The 17,748-nt window shown below is 38.6% G+C and overlaps 2 protein-coding genes across 6 annotated transcripts in view; one reads left to right on the forward strand and one right to left on the reverse strand.

Annotated features, from left to right (window-relative positions):
• Nucleotides 1–6,792: 6,792 nt before the first annotated feature.
• Nucleotides 6,793–16,780, forward strand: ccni2 (cyclin I family, member 2). The gene is made up of 5 exons (XM_062048737.1): nucleotides 6,793–7,099; nucleotides 11,390–11,549; nucleotides 11,636–11,770; nucleotides 13,449–13,523; nucleotides 13,610–16,780. Exons 2-5 carry the CDS (start codon nucleotides 11,436–11,438, stop codon nucleotides 13,760–13,762), a joined length of 477 nt encoding a protein of 158 aa, XP_061904721.1. The 5' UTR covers nucleotides 6,793–7,099; nucleotides 11,390–11,435; the 3' UTR covers nucleotides 13,763–16,780.
• septin8a (septin 8a) overlaps nucleotides 13,551–17,748 on the reverse strand; it is a 68,543-nt gene continuing 64,345 nt past the window's right edge. For 4 of the 5 annotated variants that reach the window (XM_062048731.1, XM_062048733.1, XM_062048732.1 and 1 more), the window contains exon 11: nucleotides 13,551–16,891. In XM_062048731.1, the coding sequence (XP_061904715.1) occupies nucleotides 16,723–16,891 (169 nt within the window). In that variant the 3' untranslated portion in view covers nucleotides 13,551–16,722. The remainder of the gene's footprint in view (nucleotides 16,892–17,748) is intronic. The other variant, XM_062048730.1, reaches the window with a different exon arrangement.

Genomic DNA, 17,748 nt, shown 5'->3' on the forward strand with positions numbered 1-17,748 from the left:
TTTGAACGTTATTTTTCACACTGTGATTACCAGAGGAATTATTCATTACTTATCCTGTTAAGCAATGTCAGCTAAGATTTATCTGAGAGCCAGATGCAGTCATCAAAAGAGTCATGACTGGCTTGAGAGCCATAGGTTCCCTACCCTTGAGCTAAATAATACCTACAAACACTAAAATAATTTTACAAAATAATAGTTTGTAATAAATACTATATATAAAATGATATTTCTTAAATAGCATATCTTACAATATAGGAATTGAAATCGTGCAAATATCTGACTGTAAATAAACTGTATGGTGACTTTTGTACAGAAACAATGTTACAAAACACGACTGTTTATGCCTAGACCTAGAAATGACATAAGATCAGAAGTGGGTGTTCATACCGAAAGTTAGAGTCAGGTTTAGACAATAAACATAAAGATAACATTTCATATTAACGTCACCTGGTGATTTATTTCCCAAAGTGGACACGTTGAGGACAAACGTCGGCCCTGGAGGAGTGTCTCCCCATTCGGGCGGAAGGCGGGGTACACTCTGGACAAGTCTCCACCTCATCGCAGGGCCAACACAGATAGACAGACAACATTCACACTCAAATTCATATATATCAGGGGTCTCAAACTCAATTTACCTGGGGGCCACTGGATGCAGAGGTGAGGCTGGGCCGCAAGAAAAGATTTCTTAAAAAAATGTAACATGCACTTTTTAATGAGTTCACCTTCTTTGAATGGCTATCCCGCCCTAGCAAGATACTTGCCAACCCTCCCGATTTTTCTGGGAAACTCCCGAATTTAGGTGCCCCTCCCGACAATCTCCCGGGGAAACCATTCTCCCGAATTTGTCCAGATTTTCACCCGGACAACAATATTAAGGGCGTGCCGTGATAGCACTGCCTTTAAAGTCCTCTACAACCTGTCGTCCCCATTCTTGCCAACCCTCCCAAATTTTCCGGGAGACTCCCGAAATTCAGCGCCTCTCCCGAAAACCTCCCGGGACAAATATTCTCCCGAAAATCTCCCGATTTTCAGCACAGGTGTGGACTCGAGTCACATGACTTGGACTCGAGTCAGACTCGAGTCATGAATTTGATGACTTTAGACTCGACTTGACAAAATGTAAAGAGACTTGCAACTCGACTTAGACTTTAACATCAATGACTTGGACTTGAGCCTTTTGACTTGACATGACTTGCTACTTTCCCCAAAACCCAAAGATTGAAAAGTTATTTGGGAGCGCTCCGTATCTTTCATTTTCTACGTCTGTGTCTATAAGCGTGTGTGCTGCTTGTCAGCTGGTGTGCTGTCAGTACAACAGCCAATCAAATTAGATCTACTTTGTTTTCATCCCACAGCTCTCATCCAATCCAATTGCAGGACAACCACCGAACATGAGTTGTCAAACAATGCGGCAGTGAGAAACAATTATGCCAAAGTTGGTTTCGTTCGGGTATAAAAACTACGACTTGGTCAACAAAAAACGAATTGCCATATGCAAATCACGCAGTTCGAATATTACAGACGGAGACGCAACAACTTCCAACTTCGTTCGACATTTGAAGTTGCACAAAGAAGGGTAAGTTTTGAATGTAAGATAACGTTTATTGGCTAAGTAACATGACTTTTATTTGCTGTGTAGTTAAATCAGTGAGGCTGTAAACTCACTGCTAACGTTATAACCATAGACATCTTATAAGGGTACGCAGCATTGAGCGCTACTGCCTATTGGCACAGACGAGACGCGGCGCCGCCATCTTGGAGTGGTGATCCGCTCCACTCAGTGCAATTCATTTGGCAGGAGCAATGAACTGTCAGCGAATTTAATTCATCTTACCTCACTGAATACCACTGATTTTCACGCGCTTTTTTTGTCATACGTGTAGCTATGATAACGGACACATGCTTTGGCGTTTTTATTATTCATAGTTTGCTTAACAGTAATATAATATTCTTATACGCTATAAATGGCCAGACGTCCGAGATCAAAACTGGGAATATAATCCCACAGAAAGGGGGAAAAAAACGGTCAGCTATTTTTAAGTTGAAGAAACAATATGATTAGGTTATATATACATGCGTATATCCTACATAAACAATGTATGAATACATTAGATATCTATATATCTTAGGGACCTATAGACTGCAGCAGCAGAGAGTTTATTCTGTCTTGACACTTTGTATTGATATTTTCTATTACATTCTTCCCTTAAATGATCATGTTTACAGTGATTGTTTTATATGTATTTTTTATGTATGTCGCTTTGAATAAAAGAGTCTGCCAAATACTTAAACATAAACATATATAAACACCTGAAAGTCTTTATATCAGCTAAAACCACCAATCTGTTTCACTGGATTCAGAATAAAACCAAATGCTGTCTTACCCAACAATGTTAGTATTTGAATATTGTTAATTGAAGACTTATTCCTGGTTACAATTATACTGTTAAGAAAGTATTGTCTTATATTTTGCCTAAAATGAGAATGCATCATAATCAGTGGCGGCTGGTGAATTTTGTTTTAGGTGGGGCTGAAAGTTTGTAAAGCAAACCCCTGTAGGGGTGTCATCCTCCCCCAGAAGATTTCTTTGTGATTTTCACATACAAATATTGAAGATCTTTGCTCCTTCTCAACTCTGTGGTTATATTATTTTCATAAAATACAACCAATAGTATGTTAATGTTTGTTTTTGCAAATGTGTTTATTCTGTAAAGGAATGAGTTAAATGTTTAAAATTGTTTAAACTATTAAAATGACTGGTTAATAGTGCTATTATGAATTGCAATGTCAGCACTATTTTTTTCCCTGCAATTTCAAATGCACTTGTTTTAATAAATAAATACAGCGTTTTAAAACCATACACAATCTGTTTAAAAATATTAGTCTGTGGTTAAAAGGACTTGAAAGGACTCGAAACTCAAAATGCAGGACTTGGGACTTGACTTGAGACTTTCTAGTCTTGACTTTGGACTTGACTCGGGACTTGCCTGTCTTGACTCGGGACTTGACTCGAGACTTGAGGGCAAAGACTTGAGACTTACTTGTGACTTGCAAAGCAATGACTTGGTCCCACCTCTGATTTTCAGCCGGAGCTGGAGGCCACGCCCCCTCCAGCTCCATGCAGACCTGAGTGAGGACAGCCTGTTTTCACGTCCGCTTTCCCACAATATAAACAGCGTGCCTGCCCAATCACGTTATAACTGTAGAATGATCGAGGGCGAGTTCTTGGTTTCTTATGTGGGTTCATTGTTAGGCAGTTTCATTAACGTCCTCCCAGCACGGTAACAACACACAACAACAGCAGTCACGTTTTCGTCTACCGTAAAGCAGTTCGTCTGCGTAAACAGCAATGTTGTGACACTCTTAAACAGGGCAATACTGCCATCTACTGTACATGCATATGTGACAATAACATCTACGGCTTTTAGACAGTGCAGTGCACAACTGCACACACAACAAGGAGACGAAGCAGAAGAACGAGGAAGATACAGCCATGGCGACGCCGACGACGAGTAAGATGAAGAAATACGCTTGTAAGTTCCAAGCCGCAGCTGCGATTGGACCTGGATAGCCTCCGGGAAGAAGTAGTGGACTACCAAGTGCTTGGCAGTGAAGATCTTCCTCAGGAAGCAAAGATTGACCGGTTTTGGGCCATGCTAGGGAGAGATGGAAGATTCCAGACTCTAGTGCATTTGATGAAAGCACTTTTGTGCGTGCCACACAGCAATGCATCATCAGCATGGTTAGAAAAATAGTGACAGAGAATAGAACAAGGATGGACAATTCAACCCTTAACTCAACAATGAGTAGATGAGTGTTATGTGTGTGTATATGTGTAAATAAATGAACACTGAAATTCAAGTATTTATTTTATTTATATATATATATATATATATATATATATATATATATATATATATATATATATATATATATATATATATATATATATACATATATATATATATATATATATATATATATACAGTATATATTATATATATATATATATATATATATATATATATATATATATATATATATATATATATATATATATATATATATATATATATATATATATATATATATATATATATATATATATATATATTAGGGCTGCAACTAACGATTAATTTGATAATCGATTAATCTGTTGATTATTACTTCGATTAATCGATTAATAATCGGATAAAAGAGACAAACTACATTTTTATCCTATCCATTATTTTATTGAATAAAAACCAGCATACTGGCACCATACTTATTTTGATGATTGTTTCTCAGCTGTTTGTACATGTTGCAGTTTATAAATAAAGTTTTATAAAAAAAGAATAATAATAATAATAGAAAATAAAAATTAAAAAAATAAAAATTTGCCTCTGCGCATGCGCATAGCATAGATCCAACGAATTGATGACTAAATTAATCGCCAACTATTTTTATAATCAATTTTAATCGATTAGTTGTTGCAGCCCTAATATATATATATATATATATATATATATATATATATATGAAATACTTGACTTGGGGAATTCTAGCTGTAAATATACTCCTCCCCTCTTAACCACGCCCCCCGCCCCAACCACGCCCCCGCCCCCTGTGCAAACACAGTAAAAACATTTGAGGGAAAAAAAACCTTACAATAACAAAAATCATGACTCAAATGTTACATTGGTATTCTGAAGCTAACTAATAATAAATAAAATACTTCTTACCATTAATGCGACTTCTTGAACAGGTGCAGTAGAAAACGGATGGATGGATTAAAATGCATAAGAATGTTTTAATGAATGAATGATCTTTATGATCTTTATTGTCATTGTGCATGTACAGGTACAGGTCCAACGAAATTTAGGTTGCTTCCCTAAGGTGCTTTGCATTTAAAAAAAAGAAGAAACCACACAATATACATAAACAACACAATATACACAATATGCAATATGGCCTAAGACCACTCTAAGAGGCAATGTAGAAAAAACGAGACAGTAAAAAGTATAAAGTGACTAGTGAACTGACTAGAGAGGAGTAATGCTGGTTCCCAGTGTGCTGAGGGGGTGGGAGTCAGCATTTCCTACCTCCTATGCTGTGCAGGCATTTTATTTTGGATTAAATATGTAAATAAATATGATAACTATTGTCCAGTTGGTGTGTAATCGCTGATTGCACAGTCCCGGATCGTGATTGACCGGTGGCTTCCTCATGTTGCATGTGAGGGAGTTTTTATTTTTTTTTATTTTTAATTTTTTTATATTTTCAACGTTATTTTTAACACTGTGATTACCAGCGGAATTATTCCTTACTTGTCGTGTCAAGCAATGTCAGCTAAGATTTATCTGAGAGCCAGATGCAGTCATCAAGAGCCACGTCTGGCTCGAGAGCCATTGGTTCCCTACCCCCATACTTGCCAACCCTCCCGTTTTTAGCGGGAGAATCCCGATATTCAGCGCCTCTCCCGACAACCTCCCGACAGAGATTTTCTCCCGACAAACTCCCGGTATTCAGCCGGAGCTGGAGGCCACGCCCCCCCCCCAAAAAAAAGTCTGCCGCAGCTGCGATTGGACCTGACCAGCCTCCGGGTACAAGTACTGGAGTACCAATTGCTTGCCAGGGAAGATCTTCCCCAGGAAGCAAGGATTTACCGGTTTTGGGCCATGCTAGGGAGAGATGGAAGATTCCACACTCTCGTGCGTTTGATGAAAGCACTTTTGTGCGTGCCACACAGCAATGCATCATCAGAGAGGGTGTTCAGCATGGTTAGAAAAATAGTGACAGAGAATAGAAAGAGGATGGACAATTCAACCCTTAACAAAGCATTGTACTTTCAAGTACAACAATGAGTAGATGAGTGTTGTGTGTGTGTGTGTGTATATGTGTAAATAAATGAACACTCAAATTCAAGTATTTATTTTATTTATATATATAATAATATATATATATATATATATATATATATATATATATATATATATATATATATATATATGTATATATATATATATATATATATATATATATATATATATATATATATATATATATATATAGATATATATATAAATATATAGCTAGAATTCACTGAAAGTCAAGTATTTATATATATATATACATATATATATATATATATATATATATATATATATATATATATATATATATATATATGAAATACTTGAGTTGGTGAATTCTAGCTGTAAATATACTCTCCTATTAACCACGCCCCTAACCACGCCCCCCGACACAACCACGCCCCCCACCCCCCGACCAAGGCCCCCCTCCTCTACCCCCCCCCCCCCCCCACCTCCCGATATTGGAGGTCTCAAGGTTGGCAAGTATGCCTACCCCTGAGCTAAATAATACCTACAAACACTAAAATAATTTTACAAAATAATAGTAAGTAATAAATACTATATATACAATGATATTTCTTAAATAGCATATCTTACAATATAGAAATTAAAATCGTAAGTAAATACTGTAAATAAACTGTATGGTGACTTTTGTACAGGAACAATGTTACAAAACACGACTGCTTATGCCTTGACCTAGAAATGACGTAAGATCAGAAGTGGGTGTTCATACCGAAAGTTAGAGTCAGGTTTAGACAATAAACATAAAGATAACATTTCATATTAACGTCACCTGATCTGATTTATTTCCCAAAGTGGACACGTTGAGGACAAACGTCTTCCATTTGCAAGGTGTGTACGACCATTTTGTGCGCGCAAGGCCCGTATGTTTGACCCACTAACATATTTCTCCAATGCGCCGTGACGTCACGGAGGAGGCGGAGCCTGGCATTCAAACACAGCCTGCCTTCACTTCTGTCTGATTTTTTTTTTGTTGTAATGTTTCCTGTCTTGTTTTTCACCTCATTTTCTGCAGCCGTCTCCTTCCATTTCACGCCTTGTTGTCTTCGAACCTACTTGTACATGCTGCAATGTGGACAACTCACAACCTGACGTACGGATTTGTCTCCCCGGCGGCGTCTTTTTTTTTCTCATTTTGGTAGCGATGGATTGATGTTTTTGGACTAAAAAAAGGCGTTTAAATGCACGCGCCATCGAGGAAATCTTCCACTTTTCAGCAAGAAAAGGTAACATATTGGTCTGGTTGTTGGACAACTGTGCAGCAGCTGCAGCCTCTCGTCGTCCCGCCTTCATTCTTCATCGCTTTCTCTCGACAACAACAATACTAATAATAATAACGCACGGTATTTTTGTAACTTTGCATCGCTACTTTTTAACACGCGCAATGTCGCCTTTGGCTTGTCGAGCAGCAAAGTCTGAAAATGGCGATTAGTTGTTTTTCTTTTGTTAGCTCGCAAAGTAGCGTTTCCTGTATGTTGTCGTACTTCCTTCAAATAGGCGTAGAACGCCACAAATAGTCTTTTTAAAAGCGTTTAAAATGTTAAATATGTTACATAATATCGGACATGTTATTAGTTTTAGTTGCAAAAGTCCTCATTTGGCGCTTCTGGCGAGGTTCGGATTGAGGGAGAAAATAGCGAACTCGTTGTGTCCAAATATTTTAATATTATTAAACATATTTAAAGCGGGATTAGAAAAACACTAGATTTGTTGCCATATGAAATAATTTTTCCCAGCAAAAAAAACAAAAAACCTATAGTGAATAGTCCGTTCCAGGGTCAAAACTGTTAAGATCATACTACTGTTGACCTTTTTCTAGAGTGATCGAAAGGGACAAGCGGTAGAAAATGGATGGATATCATTTTAACCTTTAAGTCATCAAAGTGTAAAACTAAGTTAATCATTGTTGACATAGAAAGAAAGAAAGCAATACATCCCTGCATTTTGAACATAATAGATCCAAGTTCTCAAACTGTAGGGGCTCCATCTAGTGCAGTGGTTCTTAACCTTGTTGGAGTTTCATATGCGCATTCACAGAACCCTCCTTTTTTTCAAATTCAAGATAAAGTTATGATGTTTTTGGTAACACTTTAGTATGGGGAACATAATTTAAGTAACAAAGACTTAATTTAGAGTTTTTGGACACTAGGGGAACATAATCTAAGTAACAAATACTTAATTTAGAGTTATTTAGTTAGGGTTAGAGGGTTAGGGCCAGGGTTAGAGGGTTAGGGTTATAATAAGGCCATGCCGAATAAGGCATTAATAAGTACTTAATAATGACTAGTTAAGAGCCAATATGTTACTAATTTGCATGTTAATAAGCAACTAATTAATGGTGAATAATATGTTCCCCATACTAAAGTGTTACTATGCTTTTTTACTGGTGCACAAAATGAACCGTGCATGAACATCACCTTGTTCAAACAACAAAACCAACACAGTGCATAAACTCACAACAAATTACACACCTGCAAATCAGTGTGACTTCTGCTGTTGCCGTATCCGTAATACGCCGATAGGGAGAAGTTTTTATTTACACGATGAATCAGGTGTGTTTTGACCTCCGCCGAACCCCTGAGGCCGACTCACCGAACCCCTAGGGTTCGATCGAACCCAGGTTAAGAACCACTGATCTAGTGCAGGGGTCGGCAACCCAAAACGTTGAAAGAGCCATATTGGACCAAAAATTTAAAAAAATTAAATCTGTCAAGGGCCGCAAAAAATTAAAAGCCTTATATAACTGTTATAATGAAGGCAACACATAATGTAAGTGTCTATTAGCGCAGTGTTTCCCATAAACTGCCAAGATACCTGTGGCGGTGGGGGCGTGGCTGTGGGCGTGGTCACCATGACATTGAGTAATTTGCATAATTTACTACAATGATATGATTTTCTCTAAAAAGGCTCAAAAAATGTATACTTACTAATTAATAATAACAGTTTTGTTTTAAACGTCCATCCGTCCATCCATTTTACAATATAATTACAACACTTTATGTACATATTTATATACAGATTTGAACAATAAGTTATTCACTGAAATATATTTATTAATTGTGGTTCTTACAAAAATATATCTTATAAAATATATCTTGTTTTCTTGTTTTATAGCGCATTTAATTTTTAAGATTAAAGATTAAAGTACCAATGATTGTCACACACACACTAGATGTGGTGAAATTTGGCCTCTGCATTTGACCCATCCCCTTGGGGAGCAGTGGGCAGCAGCGGCGCCGCGCCCGGGAATCATTTTGGTGATTTAACCCCCAACTCCAACCCTTGATGCTGAGTGCCAAGCAGGGAGGTAATGGGTCCCATTTTTATAGTCTTTGGTATGACTCGGCTGGGATTTGAACTCCAACCTACCGATCTCAGGGCGGATATAAAAGCTAAAATGTCTCTTAAAGCTCTGCCCCTTTAATTAGTGCATACTAAATCATTTAACTTTAGCCTACTACTACAACCATATTATTTACCAGCAACATAAAGTGAAACAGAGGCAGAGGTGTCCTGCCACAGTCAGTAACAAATAAACAGAAAACAGTAGTGGTCAAATACAAATAAGGCAACAAGAGAAGTATCCTACACTTCTCTTTTGTAAAGTAAATCTGAACAGCCTATATGGGCATCTACATCGACTATATGATTTGCCTGAGAAGCTGGACAGGACAAAAAAACAAAAAATTTTTATTTGTGGCGGACGTAATTCTTTCGTGGCGGGCCGCCACAAATAAATGAATGTGTGAGAAACACTGTAGCCTACTATCAAAATGACTGTGTCGCAGGCTGACGCAAATCTTCGTTGACAGAAATGTTGAAATGTAATATTTATTCTACACATTTTTACAACATTGGAAAACATTACTAAAACGGAAGCTTTTCAGAAGGTGAGGTAACTCCTGGAAATGACTGGCTTAGAATGGCCTAAGGTAAATATGTGTGTGTCCAAGTTGAAGGAAATGGAAACTACAAATAAAATTACCTCAAATATTCCTAAAATACGAGGCATATTAATGATGCACTATGTACATACAGCTAGCATAAATAGCATTTTAGCATTGATTAGCTTGCAGTCATGCACTGACCAAATATGTATGATTAGCACTCCACACAAGTCAATAACATCAACAAAGCTCACCTTTGTGGCTTCACGCACAGCATAAAAAGATTGGTAGACAAAGAATGAGTGGCAAAGTATGGCTTTTTGTGGCATCTTTTGAAGAAAGTTGTACATGTAAACAAACTACGGTGAGTTCAAGGACCGACAAAATTAGGACAAAACGGCGATCGCCAAATACTCTCATCAGAGAATAATGTTTAATATAAACAGTGGGATTTCTAACAATTAGGAAGGTTTGTGTCATGATGTCCTTCTACAGAAACCATAACAAAACAAAAAATATATTTTTTCCTCATCTTTTCCATAATCATACATTTTTGAAAAAGCTCCAAGGAGCCACTAGGATGGCGCTCAAAAGCCGCGCGATGCCTACCCCTGATCTAGTGGTACGTCAAAGAATCACTTTATTTAAGTACAGTGTGTTATTTTCCTATATTCAAACAGTGTTACTGTTCAAACTGTGTGTAATCTTACAGTGGCCACAAATATTAAACATACTTGTTAAATAAAACCTCTGCCTTGTTTTTAATGAATACTTAAGCATACTAAGCTACTGTATTTTATTGATCGTTGTTATGGTGGTACTTGGAGAGCCAAGTGTCTGTTGTAGTGACAAAAGTTTGAGAACCCTTACAGTACATAACTAAAGATGTATTTTTCAGGTGATTTGTATTGCTTTTTTTTACTTGTAAAAAAAAAAAGGAAAATAACTTGGCAATGAAAAACAACTTCATATAACTTGGAAAAGGTGTCTCAAAAAGCCAAATGTGCAGGATTGCTCTTTTTTTAATGCTTTATGAAGTCGACGTATCGCAACCTATTGTTGTTCAAGTTCTAAATCAGGGGTGCCCAAAGTGGGGGGTGGGGCCAAATTTTACCCGCCAAGTCATTTCGTTTGGCCCACTAAATGGTGGTTCCCCAAATTTAATACATATTTATACTGGCAAAAAAGAATGAGCAAAACGAGCCAAAAGAAAAAATGTACCATGCCAACATGCTTACAGTTCGCATTAGTTAAATACCTAAATATAAACTACAAAATACCATTTGAATTCGCTAAAAAAAAAGCTAGAATGCTAATGTTAGCAAGCCAAAATGCTAACTGTAACATGTGGCAAGTACTAAAATACAGTACAGTATATTACTGTGTACCTGAAAAATGTGTAAATATTACAATAGCATGCTAACGTTAGCGTGCATCAAGTACCAAAATATGACTGAGGTGTGTGTACACCTACAAAATTAGCTAAAAACAAAAATAAGCTTGCATACCAACAATGGCATGGTAACAGGTGTCATACGTCAAGTTTGACCGGGACTTTACTTAGTATGCCAATAAACATCGGTTGGCTGTTGACAAGTGTTGCGTTCAAGTGTTCATGACCTCCACCAGGTGCACGGGCCCTTGTTGCCTTGTTGCGGCCTACAAGGTGCTGGCCATGAAGGGTCCGAGTGCTGCAGAGAACCGCCGCCTTCTCGGCCTGCTGGAGGCGGCACTGGTGCGAGAGGCCCGTCTCTGGAAGGTCCCCGTCTCCAAAGGTGGATGCATTCAGGTGTGTGAGGCGTTGGAGTACCTGCTCAGGGAGATTGCATTACACTGTAGAAGTTGTCAAACCTCTCGTCTTCTTGGACTCCTCAGGGTGCTGACATCTTGTCGTCCGAACACCAAGACATGATCGTCTGGCTGAGGGACATGAATAGACGCTTCCAGTTCTGTCCAGAGACCTTCGCGCTGGGGGTGTGTGTCCTCAACAGGCTGCTGGCCACCGTCAAGGTACACACCAATATTTTGCTTGGTGTTAAAATGCTTGGATTTTGGTTGACGTGCGATAAAATGTGACTATTTATTTACAAATTTGTTCACAGACAAGTTTCATGCAAATACCGTAATTTCCGGACTATAAGCCGCTACTTTTTCCCCTCGTTCTGGTCCCTGCGGCTTATACAACGGTGCGGCTTATTTACGGCCTGTTCTTCTCCGACACCGACAAAGAGGATTTTGGTGGTTTTAGTACGCAGGAGGAAGACGATGACACAATGATTAAAGACTGACTTTTCATATACCGGTAGGCTGGTTATTTTGATAACGTACAGGCGAGCACTTTGTATTACTTTGCATCGTTGTATTATTTGTACTCTGCACGAATGCTGTTCGCCATGTCAAAGATGTGAAAGTTTGATTGAATGATTGAAAGATTTATTGTTAATAAATGGGACGCTTTGCGTTCCCAAACAGTCATCTCTGTCCCGACAATCCCCTCCGTGGTAGCAGGAACCCCTATATACTACGGTAATTACACATCAAAACCCTGCGGCTTATAGTCGGGTGCGGTTTATATATGGAGCAATCTGTATTTTCCCCTAAATTTAGCTGGTGCGGCTTATAGTCAGGTGCAGCTTATAGTCCGGAAATTACGGTATCAAATTGAATAATAAAGGAAACGGCAAAGAGAAATATAATTGTGATTACATTTAAAATATTTAGGCTATTTGTTTTTAAACAATTACTATATAGAACACAGAGTTTTATCTAATTCAAGGAGAATCTTTAATGATTTAATTTTTTTTCTTATTGCTTTCTTTTTCCAATAATGTCAATAGAAAACTTACACAGTCAGTTTTTTAAACATTGTATGGTAAATGTCAAGGATAATAATCCTATACGTTTCTGCACTTTCTTTAAAAAATGTGTGTATGTATGTGTATATACTGTTATACACATATATACAGTACAGGCCAAAAGTTTGGACACCTTATTATTTCAATGCGTTTTCTTTATTTTCATGACTATTTACATTGTAGATTGTCACTGAAGGCATCAAAACTATGACACTTGTGATGTGAAAACCCTTTCAGGTGACTACCTCTTGAAGCTCATCGAGAGAATGCCAAGTGTGTGCAAAACAGTAATCAGAGCAAAGGGTGGCTATTTTGAAGAAACTAGAATATAAAACATGTTTTCAGTTATTTCACCTTTTTTTGTTAAGTACATAACTCCACGTGTTCATTCATAGTTTTGATGTCTTCAGTGACAATGTAAATAGTCCAAACTTTTGGCTATATATATATATATACATATATGTATATGTATATATATGTATATGTATATATATGTATGTGTGTATATGAATGAAATAATTTATAACTGCTATGAGTTAATTTTGAAGCAATATAAAAATATTTGAGCTATATTCAAAGGGAAGTTAAAAGTTGTGGTGTCCCAAAAGGCTCATTGCCAGATGCATTTTTAACTTATTTGCAAATTATTCACAATAGCAATATCAAACATTTGTATTCTTTCTTTTTTTTTTACTGGCCAATTGTAGAGAAAAATACTATTGTGTAAAATGAATGCTTAAAGTTATAGCCTTCAATTGTTTAAGCAAGTTTCCCATGGGAAGAAATGTGAAAATGATACCTAATTAAAATTGAGGTTTTTTTCTTTTCTTTAGGCCCAACCAAAATATCTCAAATGCATCGCTTTGACCTCCCTGGTGCTGGCAGCCAAAATCAACGAGGAAGACGAGGTAATGATCTTGTTTGTAAACAAAGACAAACACCCAGGTCAGCGTTATTTGAAAACAACACTTTTATTGGCTGGCTTTGGAAACAGGTGGTGGGTTCAGTTAGCGATCTGGTTGCCGCGAGCGGATGCAACTTTTCAGCGGCGGAGATTGTTCGCATGGAGCGGATCATTCTGGACAAGCTGCAGTGGGACTTGTACACGGCCACGCCCATCGACTTCATTCACATCGTAAGTCGGTGAAGTCGCTCAAGCGGGGGATCGTTCTCTGCAGCCAAGATGTTGCGTAACTTTTGACTTACCCGTCCAAACCTCATCAAACCAAAACCGACTTTGCCAGAGTTTTTCTGCCTGACAATCGCGTCAGACGTCGCGTGATCAGATTTACCTGGCCGGGAAATGCGCTCATCCGCTCGGTGTAATCTCGCCGTGCATCCTCGCGTAAAGATCAGCGCCAGAGTGCTGATCGTTCTTAAAGCCACAACCCATAAAAATGACCCTTTTTCCGTTTCCTGGATTGGACTAATGCCCCTTTTCCACTGCACGGTACCTACTCGCTTCTGCTGCTTTTCCATTAGCAAAAGTGGGCACTGTCCAGTAGGCTGGTGTGATATATACCAGTGATTCTCAAACTGATCTCGTGGTACGCCAAATAATCACTTAAATATTCAAACACAGTGTTACTGTTCAAACTGTGTGTAATGTTAGAGGCCTGAAAATATTAAATACACTTGTTAACTAAAACCTCTGCCTTGTTTTTGATGAATACCCAGGCCTACTACTTTACTGTATCTTAATGTTGATCATTATGGTGGTACCTAAAGAGCCAAGTGTTTTCTGAAGTAAAAAAAGTTTCAACAACCACCGATATAAATGGTATCAATTCGGCCGACAATAGAGCTTTTGATACTATCGTTCTACTGTGACGATGCATGTTGATGACACATTCTGCTTGTCCCGCAAATTTCACAAGTGAGCGAAGGCTACTATAACTTCCCTCCTCAATGTTTTAAAGTCACTAATCTTCACCTCGGTGGCGGCGGACAAAATGCGTTTCTTACAAGTAGTGATGGGTAAATGACAACTCAGTGAGTGTTTGGCACACTCACAAGCTGTATTGACACTGCACTGATATTGTTAGTTTCATAACATTCATCTGCTGGATTGAAGATATTACAAATACAATTAATAGGTAAATTTTTTAGTGAATAGCTGAGTAGAAAGGAATATGAAAGGAGTACAATGAGCCAAATGGTGAACAGAAAAAATACTTACCTTATTTGGCACTGTAAGATCTAAATAATGCCACACTTTAGATTTTCTTTTTCTTAGTTTCAATTAGATCAATGATGGAGACTAAAACCAACACTAATCCTCCGACTTCATTTAGCCGAAAGAAGCAGTTCTTGATTACCACAGTGTGGTGCTTCACAGGCCAAATGACACAGCAGTTGGATCGGTCACAAGTTTGTTTGTTTTTTAAGTGACACACGCATCGAGGCATTATCACTCGTGTTTCATAAGGCGTTGATGTTTCAGTATCATTTGACCCATCATCACTACTTACATGTACTAATATCACTGGAGGACAAGGACTAGCTAAGCATGCTACAATACGCGCCGTAGAAGGATACATGAAGGCATAGCTAACCGCTAAGTTAGAGCTCTTGAATGTAAACAAAGGTGGGCGGTTCGATACAAATACGACAGTAATGATACCAAGTATAGTGTCAGTATATTGTCGATACTACAGTGATTGGATCGATATTTTTCATTATCACAAAAACTTGTCGTTGTTTACAAACTCAATAGTATTTTTTACTTTTCTTTAGTAATTTTGCACTACTGGCTTTATTATAAATTTTGTATGTAATAAAATTAAAATTCAATCACTTAATTTTCTTGAAAATTTCAAGCAATAATATTAGTATGACTTATAGTGCCCCTGTAACTACCAGTACTTAGTATCGGATCGATACGCACATTTGTAGTATTGGCCAAAAGCAAAACAGAAGGTGGTTAATAGAACATAAATTAATCAGATATTAACAGTAAATTATGAACCAGTTTAATACTAGTTTTGACAAAATAATAACTGGAAATGATGCAATATGTTACCTCAGACGTCGGCAGCTACATTTGTAACCCGTTTTGAAATGGTCCTAATGTCATTTATACACCAAATAACATTTCATGATATACATTGTCATCGCAGGAGGCTGCAATATATATCGCGATACAGATTTTAGGCCGTATCGTCCATCTCTACTGTGTGCCGCTACTACTGGAGCACATTTGTCATTGTAGCTTTTCAGGGTGCACAGCTAAAAATGACTAAAGTAAACACGCATGGCTAATGTTATCTACACCATAAACTCCACTTTGCTGCCCTCAGTCTTCTCTCGGATAACTCCGAGCTCATTGGCGACCATTGTTTTTTTATTGTTTTGTTGGCAAAAGACGAGGCGTTCCTGTGCAGAGGAAAAGCAGCATGGTATTGTTGAGGCATGTCACTAATGTACCGCCCCCCAACACTTCATTATTACAAAGACTTTCATATAAAGAGACGCAATATAACAGTTAAAAAAATAATAATGATAAAAAATAAAGACATTTTCTTTTTTTCTTATATATAATAAATATCTTCAAATAAATACTTTGGACTGAATGATTCTTTTTTTCCCTCAATTGTTTTTGTCACAGACACGTCACCATGACAACAATAATACGCTTTAGCGTCCCAGCCATCTTTTTTTAAAGGCAGATTTCGTCCAAACAAATATTTTTTCCCGAACAAAGCACTAAATTCCACGCATGACGTGACCGTGGCTCGTTGTTGCTACAAACACAAACAAAGCAACTCCTTAAAGATGTTTGATGAAGGTGGTGTTTGTCTACCAAAATATCCAGAATCTCGTGATTTTTGTTACTTCTCGGGTGTGTAGTGATGGTTCCTGCCGACAAAGGGGAGCACAGAAAAGCACTGCACGTACGATACGATACAAACATGGTGCTGATTTGTAGTCGGGCCTAAAGCTGTGATGTTGACAAACCGGGGTCTGACAAAGACAACAATGACATCATGCGCTAACATTTCTGCTTCCTCCCGTCCTGTCCTAGTTCCACGCCTTGCTGGTCTGCAACCACCCTCACCTCCTTCCGTCCGCCGGCCTCGGCCGGGACCCCGCGCTGAGCCCCGGCCGTCAGAAGAGGCCTCCGGGCTTCCAGGCGGCGTTGTGGACCAGGCAGGTACAGCACTGTATGGCCTGCCACCAGCTTTGGCAGTTCAAGGGCTCCACGTTGGCCTTGGCCATCATCACCTTGGAGTTGGAGGCGCTCACGGCCGACTGGTTCTCCGTCTTTACAGACCTGCTGAAGACAGCCCAAGTAAGGAAAACCGCCTTCAAGGCAGCCTTGGGCCCCGTTTCCACCAAGCAGCACACTTCAGTTCAGTCCCTAGTTTTAACCTAAAGGGTAGTAAAACAGCCTTTTAAGGCCACATTATTTTCTACTCCCCAGTCTCCACATTGCTGCAGAGAAACACCTTCATTGTTGTATTTTGTGTGGCCTTGAGGGCGGAGCTACAGTAGGTGCCAGTTGACACCTTTTTGTAGTTTGGGTCCTTCAAAGGTCCCGGCCCCTGAATGGCCTTTCCTTGGTTGCAAATATTTTGTACATTGTCCCTAGTTGGATGTGGTTTTTAGGCTGTTCCTCTGATCGTGATATGTCCTCAGACTAAGTAGTACACCTCAGAAGGCTGCAGACCCTTCATCGGGACTTTCTACTTGGTAGTAATGCAAGACTTTCTCAGAAGTGTATGGTTGGGATTATGTGACCAAGAAATCAAGTTTGATGTGAGGCGTGATGGTGCCTGTGAAGATGACACCTCGCTAGACTATGTAGGCTTGGTCTTCTAAAGGTTGCGGTCACTGAACAGGGACTCCTTAGTTTTGTAACGGGAGCGGGTATAGTTGGAAATAGACCAGGAAATCCCCTCAAGGCTCTGCTGCCCCATTTCCAACCAGGATTGTGTTGACCACATACAGTAGGTCTTTGGAAGGTTGCGGTACCCGACTTGGGACTCCTGTTGGTAATGTGAGCACTCACTTTCCCATTTAACCATGCGTCATCCAAAAGTATCGCCTCCTCAGACTACTTTGTATTGGTCTTTTTGAGTTTGTCTGGAGCACCAAGAAGAAGGCTAAGGGTTGGAATTAACTCCTGAGAAC

This window comes from Entelurus aequoreus, linkage group LG05, assembly GCF_033978785.1.
Source record: "Entelurus aequoreus isolate RoL-2023_Sb linkage group LG05, RoL_Eaeq_v1.1, whole genome shotgun sequence".
NCBI lineage: Eukaryota > Metazoa > Chordata > Actinopteri > Syngnathiformes > Syngnathidae > Entelurus > Entelurus aequoreus.

Bases quoted from the DNA above. Each gene is read 5' to 3' on its own strand.
- ccni2 (XM_062048737.1), top strand. From the start codon at position 11,436: ATGAAGGGTCCGAGTGCTGCAGAGAACCGCCGCCTTCTCGGCCTGCTG. The intron at 11,771-13,448 runs GTACACACCAAT...TCTTTTCTTTAG, and splicing joins GGCTGCTGGCCACCGTCAAG to GCCCAACCAAAATATCTCAA. The intron at 13,524-13,609 runs GTAATGATCTTG...CTTTGGAAACAG, and splicing joins AAATCAACGAGGAAGACGAG to GTGGTGGGTTCAGTTAGCGA.